Source organism: Puma concolor, chromosome B2, assembly GCF_028749965.1.
Source record: "Puma concolor isolate L17-30 chromosome B2, mPumCon1.1.hap2, whole genome shotgun sequence".
Classification (NCBI taxonomy): Eukaryota; Metazoa; Chordata; class Mammalia; order Carnivora; family Felidae; genus Puma; species Puma concolor.
In genome coordinates, this window is record NC_141671.1 from 18,406,408 (window position 1) to 18,422,821 (window position 16,414).

Consider the following 16,414-nt stretch of genomic DNA (forward strand, 5'->3'; position numbering starts at 1 on the left):
GAAGAGGACACACAAAGGCGACTGTGTAAGTTGTGTTTTGAGTGCGTTGGATTTGCAGTGCTCCTTGTATCCACTCTATCCTTCACTGTGCCTCCTGCTTTTGGAGCAGAGCATGTTCCTCAACCCTTCCGATTCCCTCTTCACCTCTCGGTAAAATGGCAAAATGTGCATTTCAATACTGACCAGACGAGATTCTTGAGAAGATTAAGCCGAGATAATGCAGACCCAGATGGGGCAGATGGGCAGTCCCCTCCTCTTTCCTGGACCTCCTGCTCACACAAAAAAGCCCCGAGTTCCAGAAAGAGGGGCTAACCATCCAGATGACTTAGGGAACAAGAGAGAATATTTTTGGGTGAGTCCCATTATACATCATTCCTCAAGCTCAACAAGACTCCGAATCCCCTAAGGTTCATCTTCTGGACACTTGCAGTTTTTACAATAATTAATGAAGGATCCATAAAACCAGGTATAATTTAAGCTAAATGTGTAATACAGATCTTATCTCTCCTTCCTCTAGAAATTTCTTTTTCTTTTTCTTTTTTAAATTTCTTGCTAGGTTATATGAAATACTTGTCTTTGGGTAAGTCATATATTTTCATCTTAGTTTCTCTTCTGCAAAATGGGGATGGTAGCCTTCCTTTTACAGGGGTCTTGTAAGGATTAGACGAGATCATGCGTAAGTACTTTTGCAAAATAAGTACTATCCAAACATAACAAAGAAACATTATTAAAAATGTTTTTATGAGACAGAAGGCGTATGTTTATTGAGATGACACCACTTCCACAGAAGTAATTTAATTAGTATTCTCCAAGTTACGATTGTTCAAGGGCTTGAAGCTTTAGGTCTTAACCTGAATCTTGCCCTTCTAATACCAGATGGAGATGTTCATTAACACTCTACCCACAAGACAAGGAACGCTTTTGCAGTGGGGAGCGTCCTTTAGTCTGACCAGCGTCACCCTAAGGAACCGTCTTCAACCGTAGCCTGCCCCTTGGGAAAGTGACCCAACAAAGGCTCGTCAGTATCCTTCACCCCCTCGATTTGGTTAGGGATAGTGATTTGCACCAAGCAGGACAAATACGAGGTCTCCCCTAAACTTGCTGCTAGAACTCTCAGGAAAAAGACTCTCTTGTCCCCTAAGAGTGCCAACTGTCAGAACCAAGAAACGAGAGCTACTTGTGGCCATCTCTGACAGCAGGTGGGGGGAGTCTGTCTAAATGGGGCCACCCACCACAGGCAGGGAGAGTGACCAACTTGGCCCAATTCACCTGGGGCTTTCCTGGTTGTAGCACTGGGAGTCCCATACCTGGGACCCCCGCCCCCCCCACCTTTAGCTCTGGACAAAGAGACAGTTTTTCACACCACAGAGAGACCATCTGGCAGACAGAGTCCTGAATTCCTGAATATGTTCTTTCCACTCTTGATCCAGATTTTTTGGAGTCCTTTCTTGGGCATCTCAATTCCGTGACCCGGTAGGCTCTTGTGTCTATTTAAGCAACTTTGAGTTGTGTTTCTGTCGCTTGCCACTTAAAGAGTCATAGCACATTCCCAAAGAATGTGCACATATAAATAAAACTCAGCGTTAAAAAAGCAAAATAAGTCGAAGTAGGAAACACGCTATTTTTAGGTTTGAAAAATGAGGAAATGCGATCATGTGGTCACTGCTGAGGTTGAGATAATTTATTTGAAGAAGGGGCTCTGAAAAAAAAATGTATACAAATGGAAAAAGGAAGAGAGGCAAACGAAAACATTCTTATGGAGGAAAAACCTCACGGCATGAGAAAGGTCAAAGTAATGAATGCACGAGCAAAAATTCAAAAGAATAAACTTACACAGTGAGAAGGGGGGGAAAGTATAGCTGAAAAAAAAAAGTAACAGTTTTGCCTTTTCCATTAGGGATGGACTGGCCCTGAAGTGCGACCAGAAGACAATTTAGCCATGGGAATGGACTGTAAGAAACAAGCCTAGCGGCTGTTTCTGTGGGTACTGAGCAATTTCACAAGATTTAAAGCAAAAATCAAAATGGCCTCTAACATTCCACCATGGGGCAGGGAGGCCAAAGACAATGTTATAGGAATAACCAGAAAAGCTAGAGAAAATGGTGGTTTCTTAAGGTGACACAAATGATTACAAAGATCTGATGAGTTAGAAAATCTAACCATGCACCAGAATTCAAGGTGGACTATTGGCTCTCTGTTTGTGCTCCTGGAGGGTTTCCTTTGAGAATATGGCCAGAAGGGAGAGGTCTAGACCATCTGTCTCTCCAAGAGCCACATGGAATGGGCTGGTAGCCACTCCGCTTGGCCTCCCCTAAAGAAGGATGTGAGACTGGCCCTCTTACCCCAAGAGACTCTTTTTGGCCTGTTTTAGCACCATTTTTTTTTTTTTAATCTTTATTCTTTTTGAGAGAGAGACAGTGTGTGAGCAGGGAAGGAGCAGAGAGAGAGACAGAGAGAAAGAATGCAAAGCAGGTTCCAAGCTCTGAGCTGTCAGCACAGAGCCCGACGCGGGGCTCGAAATCACGAACTGTGAGATCATGACCTGAGCCGAAGTGGGACGCTCAACCCACTGAGCCACCCAGGCGCCCCTAGCACCATTTCTAATTCTAATGCAGATTGGAACAAGCCTAAGGGTTGAAGACCAAGAAAGAAATCATTTTCTCAATAGAAACACAACTTGAAAAAAAAAAAAATGCCAGGTGAAGCTACGTAATTCAGTGCTACCTCTGCGAATATTCTTTCTATTGAGTCTCATAAACTATTTTCATTTGGTTTTCTGATGTCATGTAACTGTAGGGTACTAGTCATTTCCTTGGTCCTATGACAACTGTGGGTGATTTGGGGAAGCTGATGTACCTGTGCATGGTATTTCTAACACAACCACTTTAAGTTAGGGTGTTAGGCAGAAGAGAGAAGGAACTTTTGAGACAGGAAAGGAACAACACTGTTTGTACTTGCACGTTTTGCAAAAACGATGTTGACACCATACTTACTGAAGGACTTTTCCTCTTATAACGTGACATGGAACATAGAAGAGCTGGGGCATCTGGGTGGCTCATTTGGTTAAGAGTCCGACTCTTGATTTTGGCTCAGGTCATGATCCCAGGGTTGTGAGACTGAGCCCTGCGTGGGGCTCCGTTCTCGTGGAGCCTGCTTAAGAGTCTCTCTCTCCCTCCATCCCTCCCCTGCTCACATGCACTCTTTCTCTCTCAAAAAAAAAAAAAAAAAAAAAAGAGCTGATATGGTTAAAAGCTATCTGGTAATGAAGGACCAGACTCACATCCCAAATCTTAAGTCCCAAAGGAGACTCAAGCATAAAATCCTGGAGTTACTTGAGGGTGTGATTGGATTTTACATTGCCTTTGAAGATGGAGATATCCAACACGGGCTAGAGCATTTGATGATACTTATTTTATTTAATTTATTTATTTAGAGAGAGAAAGAGAGAGCATGAGCAAGGGAGGGGCAGAGAGAAAAGGAAAGAGAGAGAATCCCAAGCAGGCTCTGCACTGTCAGCAAGGAGCCCTACCTGGAGCTCGAACTCATGGACCCATGAGATCATGACCTGGGCTGAAACCAAGAGTCAGATGCTTAACCAACTGAGCCACCCAGGCACCCGATGATTTTTTTTTTTTAATACCTTGCAATTCATGAAGGCCCCACGTACAAGCAGGATATCCTTCTGCTTTCTCCCTAAACCAGAATGCCATCCCGCATGTAAGAAAGGAAGGAAGCAAAGCCACAGGAGACGTCACATTATCCTGAAAAGCATCCCTTGTAGAATCAGATCTGACAGACCACTGACCCTAGACCATGCTTGCTTTTCTCCCTGGAGGATGATCTTGGTGGAGCTCTCACCTCTGAAGGAGATGGAATGCATTTGCCAAGGATAATGGGCAACCGGGAATCTAGACTCACCAGCATTTCCACCTTCCTACAAATTCCTCATAGCTGTATGTGAAGTGTTCATGTCGTTCTGGGCATTGAGTCTTCCGCAAGGAGAGGCAAAGGCAGAGATGAAGGGGGTCTTCTTACCTGGGCTCTCATTTGGTAGCTGGGGAGATTTGAGGCTCCAAGAGATTATGTGATTTACATGGAGCCATACTCCATGAAGGCAGAAGCCAGCATACCATACCACAGCCTATAGCAAAAATGGTTTCCTTTCCTCTGCCTGTCTACATATCAGTCTTGGTCTCCTATCTTGTCTATTTTTCTAGGGCTGGAAAATGGGGGGGGGGGGTGGAAGATTCTTTTTTCCTTTGGTTTTCTCTTTATTTATTTACTTTGAGAGGGAGGGAGAGAGAGAGTGCGGGAGGGGCAGAGAGAGAGACAGACAGACAGACAGACAGAGAGAATTCCAAGCAGGCCCTGCTCTGACAGCGAGGAGCCCAACTCGGGGCTCAATGCGGGGTCTCACTCGTGGCTCAATCCCAGGAACTGTGAGATCATGACCTGAGCTGAAACCAAGAGACGGACACTCAACTGACTGAGCCACTCAGGCGACCCTCTTGGTTTTCTTATATTGATTTGACATTGAGAAGACTGATCATCCATCTGTCACAGTAACCAGACATTTAACCCCAGCCTAAATACGTGTTTTTCTTCTTTCAAGATGTGACAATTCAGGCTTTTGCTAAGAAATGCCTTCATCTCAGACCAGATGTAAGGAACCGCATGGCTGGTACCAAGTGTTATAAATCAAAGGGGAATAGTGAAAAAAGGAAGGGATAAATATTGAAATGTGAAAATCACCCTCTAAGTACTGAGTCCCTCCCAAATTATATGACAATGATGGAAACCATAGACAGAAGGTGGGAAGATGGCGGCCATACAGAGAGGGAGGCCAGGAAAGACAGAGGGCACAGAACAAGAGCAAACCCTGTTCCCCAAGCCAGTCGCCCTGAGATTCAGAGCCCAAACGTGGTATTTTCCAGAGAATGCTGGCATGTTTATTGCCCAGCAGGCCCTGCCCTGCAGCCTGAGAGGACCTACCAGTGTTTCCAACTTGGCAGGCCCCCAAAACCAGAACAATGATTGTTTTTCTCCTGCTATAATAATGCTGTTGAGTTCATCAGAGGTCCATTTTGTATTTTTCATGGAGACCAAAGCTTGAGATTTCCTGCAGAAGAGATTCTATCATGTTTCATGTAGTTTTAAAAAGAATCCATCTGGTCCATTAGTAAAGGTGGAAATGTTCTGATGAGAAAAGAAGGAGCTGTTCCTAGAATCTCATTCTTGAGCTAAAGCAAAATGTATTTTCTTTTCCAAAAAAAAAAAAAAAAAAACCCTACCCGTGTGATACGGTATACACACGAGTCCAACGATTTCTCAACTCGCCGGGTCTGAGGGAGACAACTCTGGTGTAAAGCTTCATGCTTGGCCATTCGTTCATTCACTCACTCACTTATCTAACATATATTTATTGACCATTTACTATCTGTTCTAAGCACTGAGGATGCTTAGCAGTTAACAAGATGGGAAAATGACCCCAACTTCGCACAGGTAATAATGTAGAGGAGGCCAAGAACAACCTCATACAAAGACGTCAATGTGATTATTCCAAGGGGTGATACACCCTTTGAAGGAAGAATAAGGGGAGTGGTCAGCTCAGTTCCGCTGAGCTGTAGATATCTGGCTGATGGATGGGGTAGGAAGGAAAAGCGCTGGCAAGAGAGGGTCTGGCAAATTTGGGGGAAAGAAAGAACACCACTATGGACTGACAACAGTAATACCTAGCGTGGTAAAGATTTAGTAAGCTGAACGCAAAAGAACACGATCAGTTGTAAAGCCATACCTCTGAAAGGTATTCCTTGGCCGTGCTAGAACCTGATTCTGCATCCAGAAAGGATCAGAGAGAACTACAGATGTTCCCTTTCATCTTGCACGTCTACTAAAAGGGAGCAGGCTCTCGAACGGCCTTTCCAAGTACGGCACGCTGCTGTCCCCTGAAACACGGCGTCGCACATACCTGGGATCCTGTTGAGCGTCACCCAGAAATGCTCATCAGGACTGAAAGTATCTTTGGACCACCGGAGCAAGTCGACCGCCCGCGGGTCACGGAGGACAAAGTCGGTAAACTCTCTTGATAGAGCCACGTAGGCAGAGCCGAAGTAAATGGTGAGGTTATGGGGAGGAGGTGATTTCAACGCTGTGGTTCTGATCACATAGGAAAGCTCTTTGCCCAGGTGCTCCCGGTGGACGTATTTAGTCCGTCCAATGGCGTGGGCTGGGGGCAGCACCCCCGGGGTAATGTTTTTCCCTTTAAATCCTTTCAGATACCGGACTATCTCCTTGTTGGTTTTCAGGGGGAAATCTTGCCCACACGTGTTGATGGCGTACCTCCATGGGACCTTGGAGGCCGCAAGATCTTTGACACAGTTCAGGTCGGCCTGGAGCCTGGAAATCCCCCCATAGACCACTGGCTCCATTCTAGAAGCCAGAAAAGCATTTGGGAAGCAGCTCAGTAATTGTTCCACCGCGCCTTTAAATTCGACCGTCGCCTTTTCATCCACGTGAACACAGTAGACGTTCTGAGGCATGTAAATCGCTCTAAAGAGCCTTGCAAAGGTATCGAAATGGTGATGGATGACCATTATATACGCCAAAGGAAATTCAGCTTCTTCTTTAGACAGAGGGGCTGTGATGTAGTGGCTTTGGGTCAGGTATTCCCGGCAAGAAGACTTGTCTTGAATCCTCAGTTTGTTTCTCCACAGGAAAGGCGTTCTGCCTTTGATAAAGGATGTGCAAACCTGAGTCAGCATCCAAGTGTCTGAATTATTTAGCCTCTGGAAGCCCGGCTCTCCCCCGAACCCAAACACGTAGAGCACGATAAAAAGGACGACGCAGGAAACAGAAACTACGAAGAGGTAACGCATGGATGAAGGCAGCATGCCTCCCGGAGGAGCAGGTTGTCAACGACGGGCAAAATCTGCCAGGCCTCCCCCAAGCTTACTTCTCCCTCTGCGTTCTTATTCAGGCACATACTCCGGGAACTCCTAGCCTGAGGGACGCGCTGGGAATCGATCCCCTTTCAGGCCGGGGAGTCCCGCTGCTGGCTCCGGCCCCCGTGCTGATATGAGCAACCGGTCCCGCCTCGCGGTCTCCGCTTCTCAAACCGCCTTTGTCTAAAGCCCAGCAGCAGGTTCCAGAAGCCCGGCCTTTTCCCTCCCTCCGCTTCCCTGCCCGCATCTGCTGGCTGTGGCCCTAAAACACCGGCAACTCCTTTCCCCTGCGGATTTCGTTTCTCAGATCTCTTTTCTTTCAGTTCCCATGTGTTTCCCGCACCACGCCCCCCCCCCCCAGCCTCCCCCCTCCCCCCTCCCCCGCTTGTTATTGCCATTCAGGGAATTAGCACAGTGAAAGGCAAAGCTGAAATGTGTTCTGGCAGGCGTGCCGTTTCCTGCTGGCCATCCACGGGCTGCGGGGTTATCCCCTCCTGTGGCTCGTGGCAATCCCCCCTTCCAGGGGTCCCCCCACTCTTCCACGTGACGCGGCCTCCATGCTCAAATGCTTTAAGGAAAACAACCAATGCTTTAATGACAAAAGTGACTGAGGTGACAGAGATCTAAAATGAAAAAAAAAAAACAACATCATCCATCCTGGCTTTCCGGCCCCGCCCTACCCTTTTCTAAAACCAGAGATCACAGGACTTCCAGTCCTGGGGGGGAATCAGACAGCGCAGGCTCCTGGTCCTTGACTCATAGGTGAGGTGCCATGAGGTGCCAGCCGCACCCCCTCACCCCCCCCCCCCGCCCCCACCGGCTTAGGGCATCCACTGCGGGCTTGTCACAGAATGTTGGGGTCACAGAACAAGTCCCCAGCTGCACCCCCTGATTTCCTTAAGGCCCTAGAGCTCCACCGGAAAGAACTTGAATCCTGGCCACAAGTGACGTTCAGATTCGGGGACCCCGGGGCGGGGGGAGGGGTCACTCGGGTTTTAAACACCCAGAGAACATCGTCTAATACTCAGATACATCCTTTATATCGGCTCAGTCGGATACTGACCACCTAGGATGGACGTGATTTCCCCCAACCTGTAAATAGCAGTGTTTTGGGTAAAGAATATCAAGCTCTTCGACTTAGAAGTTTCTTGTCTTCAACCCTTCACTTTCCCACCAGCTGTTTTTTTTTTTTTTTAATATAGATGAATATATTTTATTTAAAATGACTTCGAAAATGCCACTTCAACCGCTGAATGCCTTCCCATCTCTCCTCGCTCTCTGAATTCAGAACCCCAGTCCCTCCACCCGGTGGCATTAACTCACAATGCAGATTGAGCCCCCACCCCGTGAAGAAACGATGCCCTCCAAGGTGCTTTCTCTCCTTCTTTGGAAAAGCCTCTACACTGCTATTAATGGAACTGATAGGACAACAGGCTGATTCCTTGCTTTGGCCCGGATAGGAAAACAAATGTGAGGCCCCGCGATCCGAAACCACCCTGCTCCAAGTAAATGCCACGTCATTTCCTGAACACAGTGGTTTTTTTGTTTTTGTTTTTGTTTTCAAGTCAACTCGACGCCCAACGCCGGGCTCGAACTCACAACCCCAGAGCCCGAGAGTTACACGCTCCATCAACCGAGCCCTGTAGTTTTTCTTTCTGCCAGTGTCCATTGTTCCCATTTTTTATTCTTCCAACTTATACCTTATTTTCCTCTCTCCTTTACTAAATCCTCCCCGTTCTTTAAGACCTGCCACAGATAAACTCCATGTAGAACCCACCTTCAGATTTTTAGGCCAGGTGGAAAAGAGAAAAGGTAACCCTTATGCGGGTAAAGCAGATGAGTCTAATTCTCAGTGTCTTCCACGGAATAGAGCAAAGAAAACGATGGAGAGCGCGTGATAATGGAAAGCTCAGTGCCGAGCTTCTCTTCTTCCAAACAATACCTTTAAAGATTAGCTTATTGTATATTTTATTTCAAAACAACAGAGAGTAATTTCAGCATCTCGTCTGGCAAAGCCTCTTGGCTTAGAGTGAATATTAATGCATTTGCAGTCTGACAAAGTGTTCAGCGTACAGACGCATAACTTAATCAGGCCAACCGAGCCTGTTTACATTGCTGTTTCCAACTGGCCGATAACACAGGGTTTCAGATCTACACAGGCTTAGGGACAGACATTATAATGCCATTATATTAAGAAATAAACACACACCAGCCCAATTAGGAGCGATCCTAATGTTTCTGTATTCAGTCTATTACCTCGAATGGCATTGTTTGCGTGTTAAACGTATAGCTGTTTTTCCTCTCTGCCCTTTCGGCTGTCCTTGGGCCAATTTGCCCCCCCCCCCCCCCCCCCCGCAGATTCTGGTATTTAGAAAAAAAAAAAAAAAGCTCACAGGAGAACCTTTTAAGAAACTTCATGTTGCAATAGAGAAAGGCTGTACCTGTTACCTTTCCCTCCTAATAGGCCAGAAGACCTGCTTACCCAGAACACACACCTCGGCCTGTGTTTTCGCTACTGAGACTGAACAGTTCAGCCTTCCTTCCCTACACGCCTTTGACTGCAGGCAGGGACCGGTTTGGCACCTGCAGGCCTAGCAACCAAACCTCGGGGCTCCTTTGGAAGCAGTTATTCCCGAACCAGCCAATTAATCAGGCTAGACGTGTTGACTCTTCCCTGGGGCCACCTTCAGAGCCTGCTCTTCATTCCATTCAGCAGTTTTTATTTTCTGTACATTATTTAAGAATTTTTCCAGCTATGGAGCTGTCCAGAACACAGCTCCAAAATGAAGAGGGTATCCCTTTATTTGAAATGATAGAAGATTCAGAATCTCTATGAAATAAAGAAATGGGGGTGCCTGGGTGGCTCAGTCGGTTAAGTGACCGACTTCAGCTCAGGTCATGATCTCAGGTTGTGAGTTTGAGCCCCGCGTCGGGCTCTGTGCTGACCGCTCAGAGTCTGGAGCCTGCTTCGGATTCTGTGTCTCCCTCTCTCTCTGCCCCTCCCCTGCTCATGCTCTCTCTCTCTCTCTCTCTCTCTCTCTCTGTCTGTCTCAAAAATAAATATAAATATTTTTTAAAAAATTTTTTTAAATAATCAAAGAGGAGAAAGAGTATCCTCTGACATCCCAGCACTGATCGGCTTCCCATGTGAAGGGGGAGACCTAAAGAGGGTTGAGCTGAAGGCAGTGGCACAACAGAAATTGTGGCTAACCAGGCAGTCGTAAAAGACCTTGCATGAAGCACTTGGCCTTCATCTTGCTGCAAAGGAACACCACCAAAGACATTTTTAGGTGGAGGAGTGTTCCCAGGCAACACATGCCAACAGGAGAACAGAAGGAAGGGCGAGAGCAAACTAATCCACGGTGAGAAGTTTACGTCAGCCCATAAACGCTTACGTTTATAATGATAATATAATCACATTAATAATGATAAAAATCAGAGCACCTGGGTGGCTCAGTGGGTTAAGTGTCTGACTCTTGATTTCAGCTCAGGTCACGATCTCAGGGCTCGTGGGTTCAAGCTCTGCGTCTGGCTGTGCGCCAAAGGTGTGGGGCCTGCTTGGGATTCTCTCTCTCCCCCCTCTCCCTGCCCCTCCCCCACTTGTGTGTGTGCACACGGGCTCTCTCTCTGTCTTAAAAGAAATAAATAAAAACATTAAAAAAATTAAGTGTTTAAAAAATAATAATTGTAAATAAAGCCTCTGAAAGTATGAGGTAAAGGTGCTGGCTACACCTTAAGTGTCTTCTAGAAACAAGTCCAAGGCTTTAATGAACCAGAACATCAGATGTGGCATCTTTTGAGTTTTTCCTTAGATAAAGAAATGCAGATAGAAGGATTTAAAGTCCCAGGGTCGCTAAGAAATTAGTGGAAAGTCTAGACTTGCTTTTTCACTCCCTCAACGTTGTAATGTAGAAATGTGTATGTTACCTTATTTATACTATTTACCTGTTTGTATGTGTTGAATGAATGAATGAAAGACCACACCCCCCCCCCATGGTTCCAGGTGCTCATGGGTAAATGCGCTCCTAGCTGGAACTGGGAACAGAACAACTGGTGTCTTTTATTTTGACACACAAAAACTGACCAGACTGATTGACCAGACAGATGAAACGATATTTAAAAACCCACAACTTTCAATCAAATTTCTGTGGGAAACCATGCAAGATGTGTTTTCATTTGAATATCAAGAAGGGGTGCCCATTCACCCCCACAATATTGCTAACAGGTCATGGTGCAAAACTCAGGACACCTGGGTTCTAGTTACTGTTCCACCTTTAACTGATTATGTGATCTTGGGCCCCCACTTGCTTCATCTTTAAAACAAGATGCTCCCGGGGTGCCTGGGTGGCTCAGTCGGTTAAGCGTCTGTCTCCTGGTTTCGGCTCAGGTCATGATCTCATGGTTCGTGAGATCAAGCCCACCATGGGGCTCAGCACTGACAGCACAGAGCCTCTCTCTCTCCCTCTTTCTCTGTCTGCCCCTCCCCTACTCTTGTGCTTGTGTGCATTCTCTCTCTCTCTCTCAAAATAAATAAACTTAAAAAAAAAAAAAGGATGTTCTCTATGGTCCCTTTTGGCTAAAATTATGGCCCTTTGAGCTGTAATTCAGAATGTGAAAGGTGAGTCCACAAAGCAGCAGTGACAAATCCAGGAAGTGTGAAGTATGACCCCCGTCCCGCAGGAGATCGTCTCCTCCCTAGGCTTCAAAATACATTTAGCTGAAAATGCATAACCAATGAAACATAGAAGACTATGGATCCGTTCCAAACAAGAGGGTAGCCACTAAATGTAGGGGGCGCTCAGAGGAGAAAAAGCTCCCTAGAAGCTGGGATGGTGAGAAAGCGCCTTCAACGTGTGTGTTCCTATACTCCGAATCTGGAGAAGGCATCCATTCCAGTTGGAGACATTACAGGAGGGAGCAAGAACACAAAAACAAGAAAGCCCAATGTGGAGAAATTTCCCAGGCAGAGTTGTGAATCTAGAACCTCACAGGTTGAGCAGCACATAAAACCTTCCCATCAGTGAGCCGTGACCTCAGAGTACCAGGCTAGCTAGAAGGTGACCTGTAGGACGGCAGGGACATCTCCCCCCTGTTCCTACCGTGGTCCAGCAACTCCAAGAGTCTTCCCTTGTGTTATAGCCGGCGGGCCATTGGGCACACACTGCGTTCAATGCTTGTTTAAGAGGTCCAGAATTTAGCGATGGGGAAGGAGTGTTAAAACCTATAATATAAATTTCTATTTCTGTTTCTATTTTAATTTATACCCACCGTTTTATTTTAGATATTGGAATAGCATAGGAGAGCTATGCGAGGAGAGCCCTTCATGATTTTTTCTCTTAAGTGGATGTTTTAGTTACGTCTAGTTCTAGATGTGTGATTTTACTGTCCCGATAGTCCTTTCTTCACTCTCCTGTTTCAGCATACACCTAGAGAGACCTAACTATGAATGTCCCACATCAGCACTGAACTGTGTTTGCATTTCCTCATGTACCTTTTCTTTGTTTAATCGCGTGTACTTATGTAAACTTCATTACACTTTCATCATTGTTCTGGGACTTGTTTTTCCACTCCCAATTAACTGTTGTCCTTTAGTTGGGAGAGACATTGAGGGGATACAGGCTTGAGCAGGCATACTACATTTAAAATGTTAAATAACAGCAGAATGAAGTTTGTTGAAGGAGCATTGAGAGCATAAGTCACACGCTGGCAGAAATGGTTGTGTGAATGAGGTGAGATTATATCATTTCTTGGGTTTGCTGATGGCTGTCCTTTGGAAGGTCATTTTTGTGTGGTTTCCTTTGTTATTGAAGCAGGCCAAATGACTCAGGGATTCATTTTTAATTATAAAATGTAGGTGGGGGGCACCCGGGGGGCTCAGTCGGTTAAGCGTCCAACTTGGCTCAGGTTAAGCAGTTAAGCGTCCATTTCGGCTCAGGTCCTGATCTCATGATTCATGGGATTCTCTTTTCCTCTCTCTCTGCACCCCCCCCCACCCCCCGTCTCTCAAAATAAATAACTAAACTTAAAAAAATAAAACATAGGGATTTATGTTTTTCCCTTGAATGCAATTCACAGGAAATTCACAGGAATTCACAGGCAAGTAGAGAATGAGGACAATCTAATTCCCTTTGGATGGCCAACTACATAACTCTGTTCTGGGGGACCAGATAGTTTGTCAATGGAGGCTTTTGTTTGTGTTTTTCATGATAATGATCATGATGTTAAAGAGAAGAAAGGAGACATTTCCAAAGCACATCTTTAAAACAACAATTCTCCCATAACTGGGGAGTCCTGGGGTTCACTGGGGAAAATCCACCTTCTCCTGAGACACAATCATTTTGCTTTCTACACCCTTCATCTAATTAGCAACAGAAGAAGCTGTTTTCTAGATGGTGGAACCCAAAGCATTATTAAAACTCTCATTTTGGAGGCAGGAAGAAGTTTAACGTGCAGAATCTTAAAACCTAGAGAGCAGGTCCAGAGCATGGTCCAGCTAGATGGGTCACATCACAGCGGTGTGAGGTGAAGTGATCTGCCTCCGATTTTGATGGAGTGAAGGGATCATGGAAACACTTCCTGGATGCTAAAGAGTGCTAAGCAAATACTTGCAAAACACAGTGTACACACATTCAAATAGGCAAATGTCCAAGCATGTGCAGATAGGAGGCAATCTCCCCGTAGCTGGAGGCTTAGAAAATGAAAAACAAATGACCCCAAAGAAGTCACGGCCAATTACCACTGATGAAACTTACCACTGAATGTACATGTGGAAGTGAATTCTTTATCCCTGGAAGAACTAAAACATTTGTTTCTAAAAGTGTTCAGCCCAAACTAGGTGTTCTTGTGGCTTGGGGATAAGGATCATCCAGATCAAAAGTATGCAAACTTCTGTCAAGCATCCCATCACCTGGAGGGGTTGTTAAAATACAGGTTGCAGGCAAGAGGTAGTAACTTCCAGGCGGAATTTAACAATCTGCATTTCTAGCAGGCTCTTGGGACCAACATATACAGCAAGCACACCTGTGCATAATCCCAGTCTCCCACAAAATACAGAACAGGATTATTTACTGACAAAAGCTGATGTTTTGGGCATCTAATATGCCATAAGTTGAATTAGAGGAGGGGTGTAGGAGAGAGATTAAAAAACAAGAACGAGGGGCGCCTGGGTGGCTCAGCATCCGACTCTTGATTTCGGCTCAGGTCATGATCTCATGGTTCGTGGGCTCGAACTCTGCGTTGGGTTCTATTCTGAGCCTGATCGGGATTCTTTCTCTCCCTCTCTCTCTCTGCCTCTCTCCTGCTCACACATGCGCTCTCTCTCTAAATAAATAAATAAATAAACTAAAAAAAAAGAAAGAAAAAGAAAATACAACTAAGAGGAAAAAAAAAAAAAAAGAGAGCGAGAAAGAGAGAAAAAAAGGCAGAAAATACCAAATCTTGGTGCAGGTGTGAAACACTCTGAACCTCATGTACTGCTGGTCAAAGTGGGAATGGACACAAGTCTGGAAAATGCAGTATCTACCAAAGTTGAGCACAGGCAGGTCCTACGACCCAGTGATGCCTTTCCCAGGGATTTCGTCAATAGAAGTGCATACGCATTTATCAAAGGAAGTGCAAGTAAATATTCGCTGCAGCCATATTCACAGTAGACCCTAACGCCCACCAGCCCAAATGCCATCAGGGTTTCTCAGCCTTGGGACTACTGGCACTTTAGGTTGAACGTGCCTTGTTGTGGGGGCTGTCCCTTGCATTGTAGATTTTTAGCGGTATCTCTGGCCTCTACCCACTAAGTGCCAATAGCCTCCTTGCCCCCTCCCACCCCACTGCAAGTGGTGACAACCAAAAATAGTTCCAGGTATCGCCAAATGGTCCCTGGGGGGCAAAATCATCCCTCCTCACCTCATGCACCTCCTTCTGTCTACACAGCAATGAGAATGAAAAAATATAGCTGCCTGAAAAAAAAAAAATATATATATATATATAACTGCCTACCACACAAAACGTGAATCTCACAGACACAACACCGAGCAAAAAAAGCCAGACAGGAAAAGAGTACATGTCGTTATTTCCATGTTAATGAAGAACAAAGGTGAAAGTAATCTATGGTGTTAGACATCAGGGTAGTGACTGGGATACTGGTCACGTTCTGTGTTTAGATGGTTGTTACTTGGGTGTGTTTTGTCAGTGACACCGCACTGAGCCCAACACTCCTTACTGATCTGTGCGCTTTCCTATGTCATAAAATTCTTCACCAAGAATGAATGAATGAATGAATGAATGAAATGAGTCATGGTCCTTCTGCCAGAAAAACTCTGCCAGGTGAACCTTCCAGGTGACTGGGGATCGGGAGTCCTGGAATAACGAACGTTCACGAGTTATCATCGCCTGCGGCCAAATACTCTCCAGTACCACGTACTGGAGCCCCCTTACTTGTCCCTTAAGCAACCTGACTGCTAAGGGGGTTCCCCCTCTGGCTCCTGACACCAGCTCACCTGCCCGATGTGGAATTGACACTCAAGAACCTCCCGGTCTGGGGTCACTCGGTGAGGAGGGGTGACCCAGGGCTGGAATGTGAGTCATTGTGCCATCCTGCGCCTCTGCACGCAGGACCCGGAATGGCATCAGTACCCGGATGTGCCCAATCACTTCTTCCTCCTCCGTTCTGACTTGGGGACACCAGGTGCTCAGATCTTGTCTCACGCTTCCTGGATCCCCAGCCCTTCGCAGTTCTCAGACACCTGCTGTCCCGGTGACTTGCCAAGTTTCTTTCTTTCTTTTTTTTTTTTTTTTTTTTTTTTTTTTTTAAGCTTTCCTTTCACAGGAAGACTAAGTCTGAGGCCATCCACATGATTGGTATATTGACAGGGGTTTGATACACTATTGCAAGAATTCTGCCAGAATCAGTCACCAGTTTTACCAAAACATGCCCCTGCTCCACAACTTGAATAATGGAGTTGAACAGCTTTCATTTGGCCCTTTTATTGTTATAGGCCCATATATATTTTTTTTAATTTTTTTTTTTTTATTTTGAGAGAGAGAGAGCACAGGGGAGGGGCAGAGAGAGGGGGGAGAGAGAGAATCCCAAGCAGGCTCTGTGCTGACAGTGCAAAGCCTGACATGGGGCTTGATCTCATGAACCATGAGATCATGACCTAGGCCAAAATCAAGAGTCAGATGCTTAACCCACTGAGCCATCCAGGCGCCCCTTTATATACACATATTTATTTAGTGGGGGGGGAGGAGAACACAAGCAGGGGAGGGGGCAGAGAGAGAGGGACAGAGGATCTGAAGCGGGCTCCGCACGGACAGGCTGACAGCAGGGAACCCGATGTGGGGCTTGAACTCACGAACCGCGAGATCATGACCTGAACCAAAGTTGGACGGTCAACTGACTGAGCCACCCAGGCACCCCCGTTGATATATTTTTAAGGATTTTATTCGTAAGTAACCTCTACACCCAATGTGGGGCTCGA

General features: G+C 46.0%; 3 protein-coding genes across 3 annotated transcripts in view; 1 reads left to right on the plus strand and 2 right to left on the minus strand.

The window, feature by feature from the left end:
- The window catches only part of MAK (male germ cell associated kinase), a 303,103-nt gene that overhangs the window by 203,825 nt on the left and 82,864 nt on the right, over window positions 1–16,414 (plus strand). The window lies entirely within an intron of this gene.
- The window catches only part of GCNT2 (glucosaminyl (N-acetyl) transferase 2 (I blood group)), an 83,443-nt gene that overhangs the window by 49,480 nt on the left and 17,549 nt on the right, over window positions 1–16,414 (minus strand). The window lies entirely within an intron of this gene.
- On the minus strand, window positions 5,777–7,268 carry LOC112853769 (N-acetyllactosaminide beta-1,6-N-acetylglucosaminyl-transferase-like). Its single transcript, XM_025917346.2, has 2 exons — window positions 5,969–7,268; window positions 5,777–5,832 (listed from the first exon to the last, which is right to left on the minus strand). The coding sequence occupies exons 1-2, from the start codon at window positions 6,888–6,890 to the stop codon at window positions 5,777–5,779; spliced, it is 978 nt and encodes a 325-aa protein (XP_025773131.2). The 5' UTR covers window positions 6,891–7,268.